The sequence below is a fragment of the Entelurus aequoreus genome, linkage group LG14 (assembly GCF_033978785.1).
Source record: "Entelurus aequoreus isolate RoL-2023_Sb linkage group LG14, RoL_Eaeq_v1.1, whole genome shotgun sequence".
In the NCBI taxonomy this organism is placed as follows: Eukaryota; Metazoa; Chordata; class Actinopteri; order Syngnathiformes; family Syngnathidae; genus Entelurus; species Entelurus aequoreus.
In genome coordinates, this window is record NC_084744.1 from 35,015,128 (window position 1) to 35,026,104 (window position 10,977).

The window sequence follows — 10,977 nt, forward strand, 5'->3', positions numbered from 1 at the left end:
TATGATGATGTCATCTGGACACACACATAGATTTATACTAATAATAAGACAGAATGTGTATTTAAATACATGTATGTGATGATGTCATCTGGACACACACATAGATTTATACTAATAATAAGACAGAATGTGTATTTAAATACATGTATATGATGATGTCATCTGGACACACACACAGAATTATACTAATAATAAGACAGAATGTGTATTTAAATACATGTATATGATGATGTCATCTGGACACACATAGATTTATACTAATAATAAGACAGAATGTGTATTTAAATACATGTATATGATGATGTCATCTGGACACACACATACATTTATACTAATAATAAGACAGAATGTGTATTTAAATACATGTATATGATGATGTCATCTGGACACACACAGATTTATACTAATAATAAGACAGAATGTGTATTTAAATACATGTATATGATGATGTCACCTGGACACACATAGATTTATACTAATAATAAGACAGAATGTGTATTTAAATACATGTATATGATGATGTCATCTGGACACACACAGATTTATACTAATAATAAGACAGAATGTGTATTTAAATACATGTATATGATGATGTCATCTGGACACACATATATTTATACTAATAATAAGACAGAATGTGTATTTAAATACATGTATATGATGATGTCATCTGGACACAAACAGGTGTGTTCACCTACCTAGAAAGTTGGGGTAGAGCTGGTCCACGTTGTCAACTACGTAGTTGCACTTGGGACACCTGTTGCTGTCCTCCAGACTCTGGCGGATGCATTTGAAGCTGCCATGGATAGGACAGTCATGTGTTTAATGTATGTATGTATATATCAATGTATATATATATATATACACACATATATACAGTATGTATGTATATGTATATATATGTATATACAGTATATATATATATATATGTATATATATGTATATACAGTATATATATATATATATATATATATATATATATATATATATATATATATATATATATATATATATATATATATATATATATATATATATATATATATATATATATATATATTAGGGCTGCTTCTAACAATTGATTTGATAATCGATTAATCTGTCGATTATTACTTCGATTAATCGATTAATAATCGGATGAAAGAGACAAACTACATTTCTATCCTATACAGTATTTTATTGGAAAAAAAAACAGCATACTGGCACCATACTTATTTTGATTATTGTTTCTCAGCTGTTTATAAATAAAGGTTTATTAAAAAAATAAAAATAAAATAAAAATAAATTGGTTTTTTTAATTAAAAAAAAAAAAAAAAAACAACCTCTGCGCATGTGCACAGCATAGATCCAACGAATCGATGACTAAATTAATTGGCAACTATTTTAATAATCGATTTTAATCGATTAGTTGTTGCAGCCCTAATATATATGTATATACAGTATGTATGTATGTATATATAAGTATGTATATATGTATATATGTAATGTATGTATGTATGTGTGTGTACTTACCAAAAACTGTGTCCACACTTGGTCATGTGTGCCTCTTCTATCATCTCGAAGCAAATGGGGCTGAAACAAGTAGAAATGAAACATTAACTGTCTCGTTAGGAACATCCTGAAACTCTCGTTCACTCAAAACAGGCCAGAAAAGTCATGTGGACGTTTGATTGACACGTAACATAATGGAGTAGAAAAACATGTCCATGTTTACTACGTCTCTCGCTTCAAACAGGAAGTACAGACAGAGAAGCTCACTACTCCAACATTAGTAGGAAAGAACAGCCAAATGTGGTAATGATTCAGCTTCAAATCAGATGGGCAATATGAGCCCATCAACAAGCAAAAAAGGGTGAGGGTTGATGTAAACAAAGCTCAGTCTGTCTGCATAAAGTCAAACATTTTGACAGTAAATATTGTTGTAAAGTGTGGCACCTTGACACTGCAATGTTGATTGACGCTTTTTTGCCGTTTTATTAAAGCATATTACAAAAAAAACCGTCACTTTTTATACGGGAAAAAATGATGCCATGTTTTTTTTTTACGATAAATCTACAGTTTTTAACAGCATATTACTGTCAATTGGAAAACAAACAGGACCACTGTTTTATAAAAAATAAAAATACAATTTATTGTAAAAACACAGTGCTTTTACAGCATATTACTGTGAATTGGAAAAGCACAAACACTGTTTTTTTTAATTCTGGTGACTGAGCTGCCATTTTTTTTTTTTACTGTAAAATCTAGGCTGGTTGTTTTAATAGTGTATTACTGTAAATAGAAAAAGGTACCAACATTTTTTAGGGTAAAATTCTGGCGACTGAGCTGTCGTTTTTTTTACCGTAAAATTTACAGTTGATTTTTTGACAGCATATTAATGTAAATGTAACACTTTAATGGTACAATTCTGGTGATTGACCCCATGAAACCTAAGGATGCATTTTTTACAGTGTGTTACTGTAAATGGAATACAGTTGGTGTATTATAGTAACATTCTGGCACCTGCTTTTTCATGGTTAAATCATAAGTAAAGCCGATATTTACAGTAAGTACTCATTTTTATTTGAACAAAAACATTTGGAATACGTTGTACTGTATTTGTTGAAATATTAGATATTTGGTAAAGCAGGGCTCAAATTGAACCATGTCATCCAATTGAATTCAGGCTGTGAAGATTGTGTATTCGATGTGAGAGGTGTCACTCCTGTTTTTTTTTGCTGTTGGCCAAACTGTTGTACTGAACCACAAGGGGGCGTTGGAGAAGAACACGTCTTGTTTAATAGACTTTATCTTCATCAGCCAAACTGCTTTGTGTTTAATTTTGATATCAAAAAGTAAACACCACGTTTTTTGTTTTCATTTCACAAAAGGTATTACTTTAAAACCCATTTGAAACATCATTTTGTTAATGTTTTATTGTGTATAGTTAATTCCTATACGACATATTTCTGCTCAAACTCTTAATGGATCTGTCCCGATACAGTATCTACATGTACATATAAATGTACACAACCTAAAAAATAAATAATCAAAAAATTACTTCCCTCTATTAAAATGTAAAAAAAATTAAAATAAAATAAATATGTTGATGTTTGGAGACACTAATCAGACAAAGTTATTGCTCTTCTAGCAGCTACACAACAGATAAGCACACAATAGCACGCAAGCTAGTGTTGATGTTGTCGTTGTGATATTGTTGTGTTGTTTCGAGACACTAACCAGTTTGGCACCTGTGGGCTCCTAGCAGCTACACGACAGCTAAGCACACAATAGCATGCGAGCTAGTGTTGATGTTGTCGTCGTGATATTGTTGTGTTGTTTCGAGACACTAACCAGTTTGGCACCTGTGGGCTCCTAGCACCTACACAACAGCTAAGCACACAATAGTTTGGCACCTGTGGGCTCCTAGCAGCTACACAACAGCTAAGCACACAATAGCACGCGAGCTAGTGTTGATGTTGTCGTCGTGATATTGTTGTGTTGTTTCGAGACACTAACCAGATTGGCACCTGTGGGCTCCTAGCAGCTACACAACAGCTAAGCACACAAGCTAGTGTTGATGTTTGGAGACACTGACCAAACAAAGTCGTTGCTCTTCTAGCAGCTACACAACAGCTAAGCACACCAGCTAGTGTTGATGTTTGGAGACACTGACCAGACAAAGTCGTTGCTCTTCTAGCAGCTACACAACAGCTAAGCACACAAGCTAGTGTTGATGTTTGGAGACACTGACCAGACAAAGTCGTTGCTCTTCTAGCAGCTACACAACAGCTAAGCACACAAGCTAGTGTTGATGTTTGGAGACACTGACCAAACAAAGTCGTTGCTCTTCTAGCAGCTACACAACAGCTAAGCACACCAGCTAGTGTTGATGTTTGGAGACACTGACCAGACAAAGTCGTTGCTCTTCTAGCAGCTACACAACAGCTAAGCACACAAGCTAGTGTTGATGTTTGGAGACACTGACCAGACAAAGTCGTTGCTCTTCTAGCAGCTACACAACAGCTAAGCACATAATAGTTTGGTACCTGAGGGCTCCTAGCAGCTACACAACAGCTAAGCACACAAGCTAGTGTTGATGTTTGGAGACACTGACCAGACAAAGTCGTTGCTCTTGTCCTCGTAAGAGTTGAGCAGGCCGTTATAAAGCGGTGCTTGCTGCATGGATCTCTTCCTGCTGCCGGAGGACGAAGAGGGCCTGCTGAGGGAGGTCAAGCCGCCTCGGGATGACGACATGGCGGCCAAGTTGGGCACCGGCGAGCCGCCGTCTGCGGGTGTCCGTGAAGGCACGACGTTGGCGGGGTTGTTGTCGTTGTTAGCCACGCCGTTGCTGCTACTTGTGCTGGGCACCGAGCTCGCCTGCTGGGGGCGGTTGGTCGACATCTTGCAAACCTTCTTTAAAACATTTGGACCACACACTTTGTCCGCTTAGCTGCTAGCTGCCTATGCTAGTTAGCTGTTAGCTGCCTATGCTAGTTAGCTGCTAGCTGCCTATGCTAGTTAGCTTCACATGCTAACATCCTGCTAGCATAGCAGAGCATTGAGAGCGTTTCATCAACGTTTTGATGTTCGCCGCTACGTCCGCGGAGTCTGAGTGGAAGAAAAGCGACGTCATAAAGAGTCAATAACCGAGAAGTAACCAGAAGTGTTTAGCCGGCTATCCACTTTTAGCTTTAGGCAGCTACAGCTCCAATTTCCGCCTTTGTGCTGTGACGTCACATCCGCTTAGCTCCCCACTTCGCGCCACTGGTGGTTAGGAGGAGCAACCGCACAATAGAATAGAATACAATAGAATACAATAGAATACAATAGAAAGTACTTTATTGATCCCTGGGGGAAATTCAGCACCACAGTTCGCTCACAATAGACAATATACACGTAGGTATTTTTACATGTGAATAATATAAATACAGTCTATTATACAGCATTATTCACATGTGAATAATATAAATACAGTCTATTATACAGCATTATTCACATGTGAATAACATAAATACAATATCTATTATACAGCATTATTCACATGTGAATAATATAAATACAGTCTATTATACAGCAATATTCACATGTGAATAACATAAATACAGTCTATTATACAGCATTATTCACATGTGAATAACATAAATACAGTATTATACAGCATTATTCACATGTGAATAACATAAATACAGTCTATTATACAGCATTATTCACATGTGAATAATATAAATACAGTCTATTACACAGCATTATTCACATGTGAATAATATAAATACAGTCTATTATACAGCATTATTCACATGTGAATAACATAAATACAATCTATTATACAGCATTATTCACATGTGAATAATATAAATACAGTCCATTATACAGCAATATTCACATGTGAATAACATAAATACAGTCTATTATACAGCATTATTCACATGTGAATAACATAAATACAGTATTATACAGCATTATTCACATGTGAATAACATAAATACAGTCTATTATACAGCATTATTCACATGTGAATAATATAAATACAGTCTATTACACAGCATTATTCACATGTGAATAATATAAATACAGTCTATTATACAGCATTATTCACATGTGAATAATATAAATAGTCTATTACACAGCATTAGTCACATGTGAATAATATAAATACAGTCTATTATACAGCATTATTCACATGTGAATAATATAAATACAGTCTATTACACAGCATTAGTCACATGTGAATAATATAAATACAGTCTATTACACAGCATTAGTCACATGTGAATAATATAAATACAGTCTATTATACAGCATTATTCACATGTGAATAATATAAATACAGTCTATTACACAGCATTATTCACATGTGAATAATATAAATACAGTCTATTATACAGCATTATTCACATGTGAATAATATAAATACAGTCTATTACACAGCATTAGTCACATGTGAATAATATAAATACAGTCTATTATACAGTATTATTCACATGTGAATAATATAAATACAGTCTATTATACAGCATTATTCACATGTGAATAATATAAAAACAGTCTATTATACATCATTATTCACATGTGAATAATATAAATACAGTCTATTATACAGCATTATTCACATGTGAATAATATAAATACAGTCCATTATACAGCATTATTCACATGTGAATAATATAAATACAGTCTATTATACAGCATTATTCACATGTGAACAATATAAATACATTATACATTTACGGTACATGTACAGTCAAAAGGAACATATGCATTATACAGTCTGATGGCTGTCAATGTTATCTAATATTGCAACAAATATTATAGTAGGTGCATTCCAAACATGTTTTTTTTGTGAAAATAAAATTAAATACTAACTGTAAATATCTACTTTAATTATGATTTTAAAGCAAGTTATACATTGTATTTATATTATTCACATGTGAATAATGCTGTATAATAGACTGTATTTATATTATTCACATGTGAATAATGCTGTATAATAGACTGTATTTATACTATTCACATGTGAATAATGCTGTATAATAGACTGTATTTATATTATTCACATGTGAATAATGCTGTATAATAGACTGTATTTATATTATTCACACGTGAATAATGCTGTATAATAGACTGTATTTATATTATTCACATGTGAATAATGCTGTATAATAGACTGTATTTATGTTATTCACATGTGAATAATGCTGTATAATAGACTGTATTTATATTATTCACATGTGAATAATGCTGTATAATAGACTGTATTTATGTTATTCACATGTGAATAATGCTGTATAATAGACTGTATTTATGTTATTCACATGTGAATAATGCTGTACAATAGACTGTATTTATATTATTCACATGTGAATAATGCTGTATAATAGACTGTATTTATATTATTCACATGTGAATAATGCTGTATAATAGACTGTATTTATATTATTCACATGTGAATAATGCTGTATAATAGACTGTATTTATGTTATTCACATGTGAATAATGCTGTATAATAGACTGTATTTATATTATTCACATGTGAATAATGCTGTATAATAGACTGTATTTATGTTATTCACATGTGAATAATGCTGTATAATAGACTATTTATATTATTCACATGTGAATAATGCTGTATAATAGACTATATTATTCACATGTGAATAATGTTGTATAATAGACTGTATTTATGTTATTCACATGTGAATAATGCTGTATAATAGACTGTATTTATATTATTCACATGTGAATAATGCTGTATAATAGACTGTTTTTATATTATTCACATGTGAATAATGCTGTATAATAGACTGTATTTATATTATTCACATGGGAATAATGCTGTATAATAGACTGTATTTATATTATTCACATTTGAATAATGCTGTATAATAGACTATATTATTCACTTGTGAATAATGCTGTATAATAGACTGTATTTATGTTATTCACATGTGAATAATGCTGTATAATAGACTGTATTTATATTATTCACATGTGAATAATGCTGTATAATAGACTGTTTTTATATTATTCACATGTGAATAATGCTGTATAATAGACTGTATTTATATTATGCACATGTGAATAATGCTGTATAATAGACTGTATTTATATTATTCACATGTGAATAATGCTGTATAATAGACTGTATTTATATTATTCACATGTGAATAATGCTGTATAATAGACTGTATTTATATTATTCACATGTGAATAATGCTCTATAATAGACTGTATTTATATTATTCACATATGAATAATGCTGTATAATAGACTGTATTTATATTATTCACGTGAATAATGCTGTATAATAGACTGTATTTATATTATTCACGTGAATAATGCTGTATAATAGACTGTATTTATGTTATTCACATGTGAATAATGCTGTATAATAGACTGTATTTATATTATTCACATGTGAATAATGCTGTATAATAGACTGTATTTATATTATTCACATGTGAATAATGCTGTATAATAGACTGTATTTATATTATTCACATGTGAATAATGATGTATAATAGACTGTATTTATATTATTCACATGTTAATGATGCTGTATAATAGACTGTATTTATATTATTCACATGTGAATAATGCTGTATAATAGACTGTATTTATATTACTCGCTGGCAGGCGTTCAAAGTACACTAAAGCTGCCACAAATGATTGGAGGATGCGGGCAGGACTGTGGACACTCAGACTTTTGTGATTTTGGACCGTCACCCTGCAGGATGAATTTCCATCCATCCATCCATCCATCTTCAACCGCTTATCCGGAATCGGGTCGCGGGGACAGCAGCTCCAGCAAAGACCCCCAGACTTCCCTCTCCAGAGCAACATTTGCGACTTCCTCCTGGGGAATCCCGAAGCGTTCCCAGGCCAGAGAGGAGATGTAATCCCCCCATCTGGTCCTTGGCCTGCCGGGGGGCCTCCTCCCAGTGGGACGTGCAACGAGGACCTCCCTAGGGAGACGCTCGTGAGGCATCCGCACGAGATGCCCGAACCACCTAAGCTGGCTCCTTTCCAAGCGAAGGAGCAGCGGCTCTACTCCGAGTCTCTCTCGGGTGACTGCACTTCTCACCCTATCTCTAAGGGAGATGCCAGCCACCCTTCTGAGGAAACTCATTTCGGCCGCTTGTATCCGCGATCTTATTCTTTCGGTCATTACCCACACTTCATGACCATAGGTGAGAGTAGGAATGTAGATAGCTCGGTAGACCGAGAGCTTTGCCTTCTGGCTCAGCTCCCGTTTCGTCACAACAGTGCGGCAGAGAGACTGCAATACTGCCCCAGCTGCTCCGATTCTCCGGCTGATTTCCTTCTCCATCTTTCCCTCACTCGTGAACAAGACCCCGAGATACTTAAACTCCTCCACCTGGGACAGAGTCCTGTCCCCTACCCGGACTGTACAAACCATCGGTTTCCTGCTGAGAACCATGGCCTCAGATTTGGAGATGCTGATCCTCATTCCAGCCGCTGAACACTCGGCTGCGAACCGATCCAGTGAGAGCTGAAGGTCACGAACCGAAGGTGCCATCAGGACCACATCATCTGCAAACAGCAGTGACGCAACCTTTAGCCCCCCGAGACGTATACCCTCTCCGCCATGGCCACGACTCCGCCTAGAAATCCTGTCCATGAAAATCACAAACAGGATAGGTGACAGAGCGCAGCCCTGGCGGAGACCAACCCCCACTGGAAACGGATCCGACTTACATCCAAGCACCCGGACACAACTCTCGCTTTGGTTGTACAGAGATTGGATGGCCCTCAGCAGGGTTCCCCTCACTCCGTACTCCCTCAGCACCTCCCACAAGATCTCCCGAGGGACGCGGTCATACGCCTTCTCCAAATCCACAAAACACATGTAGACTGGATAGGCATACTCCCAGGCCCTCTCCAGGATTCCCGCAAGCGTAAAGAGTTGGTCAGTTGTTCCACGACCAGGACGGAATCCACATTGCTGCTCTTGAATCTGAGGTTCGACTATCGGCCGGACCCTCCTTTCCAGTACCTTGGCGTAAACTTTCCCAGGGAGGCTGAGTAGTGTGATACCCCTGTAATTAGCACACACCCTCTGGTCCCCCTTTTTGAAAAGGGGAACCACCACCCCAGTCTGCCACTCCCTCGGCACTGTCCCAGACTTCCACGCAATGTTGAAAAGGCGTATCAACCAAGACAGCCCATCAACACCCAGAGCCTTCAGCATTTCTGGACGGATCTCGTCAACCCCCGGAGCTTTGCCACTGTGGAGTTGTCTAACTACCTCAGTGACTTCACTCCGAGAGATCGACGTCGATCCCCCATCATCCTCAGGCCCTGCTCCTATCAGGGAGGGTGTGTCTGATGTATTTGGGTTCAGGAGTTCCTCAAAGTGCTCTTTCCAACGCCCTACGACTTCCTCACTTGAAGTCAGCAAAGTCCCATCCTTGCCGTACACAGCTTGGATGGTTCCCTGCTTCCCCCTCCTGAGGTGCCGTATGGTCTTCCAGAACAGCTTTGGTGCCGCCCGATAGTCCTTCTCCATGGATTCCCCGAACTGCTCCCACACCCTCTGCTTAGCCTCGTCCACAGCCACGGCCGCTGCCCTTCGGGCCCGTCGGTACCTTGCAACTGCCTCCGGAGTCCCCTGGGATAACATACCCCGGTAGGACTCCTTCTTCAGTCGGACGGCTTCCCTGACCACCACTGTCCACCAGGGTGTTCGAGGGTTACCGCCCCTTGAGGCACCTAAGACCTTCTGGCCACAGCTCGCAGCTGCAGCTTTAGCAATAGAGGCTTTGAACATTGCCCATTCCTGTTCAATGTCCCCAACCTCCACAGGGATGGCAGAGAAGTCCCGCCGGAGGTGGGAGTTGAAGTCCTTCCGGACAGAGGACTCCTCCAAACGTTCCCAGTTCACCCGCACTACACGCTTGGGTTTGCCAGGTCTGTCCAGAGGTTGCCCCCGCCATCTAACCCAACTCACCACCAGATGGTGATCAGTTGACAGTTCAGCCCCTCTCTTCACCCGAGTGTCCAAAACATACGGCCTCAGATCAGCTGATACGATTACAAAATCGATCATTGATCTTTGGCCTAGGGTGCTCTGGTACCAGGTACACCTATGAGCATCCTTATGCTTGAACATGGTGTTTGTTATCGCAAGTCCGTGACTAGCACAGAAGTCCAATAACAATCCACCACTCAGGTTCAGATCAGGGAGACCGTTCCTCCCAATCACGCCAGTCCAAGTATCACTGTCATTGCCCACGTGCGCGTTGAAGTCCCCCAGCAAGACTATGGAATCCCCTGCCGGTGCCCCATACAGGACCCCATGCAAGGTATCCAAGAAGGCTGAATACTCTGAACTCCTGTTTGGTGCGTATGCACAAACAACAGTCAGAGTTTTCCCCCCTCCAACCCTAAGGCGAAGGGAGGCGACCCTCTTGTCCACTGGGGTGAACTCCAACGTACAGGCACTCAGCCGGGGACTCGTGAGTATCCCCACACCCG

General features: G+C 38.0%; 2 protein-coding genes across 4 annotated transcripts in view; one reads left to right on the plus strand and one right to left on the minus strand.

Annotated features, from left to right (window-relative positions):
• Positions 1–4,719, minus strand: part of LOC133665350 (E3 ubiquitin-protein ligase COP1) — a 50,790-nt gene extending 46,071 nt beyond the window's left edge. For 2 of the 3 annotated variants that reach the window (XM_062070628.1, XM_062070627.1), the window contains exons 1-3: positions 4,097–4,719; positions 1,513–1,572; positions 699–796 (exon numbers count right to left, since the gene is read on the minus strand). In XM_062070628.1, coding sequence (XP_061926612.1) covers positions 699–796; positions 1,513–1,572; positions 4,097–4,383 — 445 coding nt within the window. In that variant the 5' untranslated portion in view covers positions 4,384–4,719. Of the gene's footprint in view, positions 1–698; positions 797–1,512; positions 1,573–3,655; positions 3,670–4,096 lie in introns of those variants that run through there. The other variant, XM_062070629.1, reaches the window with a different exon arrangement.
• A 3,436-nt stretch (positions 4,720–8,155) lies between these two features.
• Positions 8,156–10,977, plus strand: part of LOC133664279 (XK-related protein 4-like) — a 30,136-nt gene continuing 27,314 nt past the window's right edge. The window contains exon 1 of the mRNA XM_062068791.1: positions 8,156–8,169. Within this exon, the coding sequence (XP_061924775.1) occupies positions 8,156–8,169 (14 nt within the window). The remainder of the gene's footprint in view (positions 8,170–10,977) is intronic.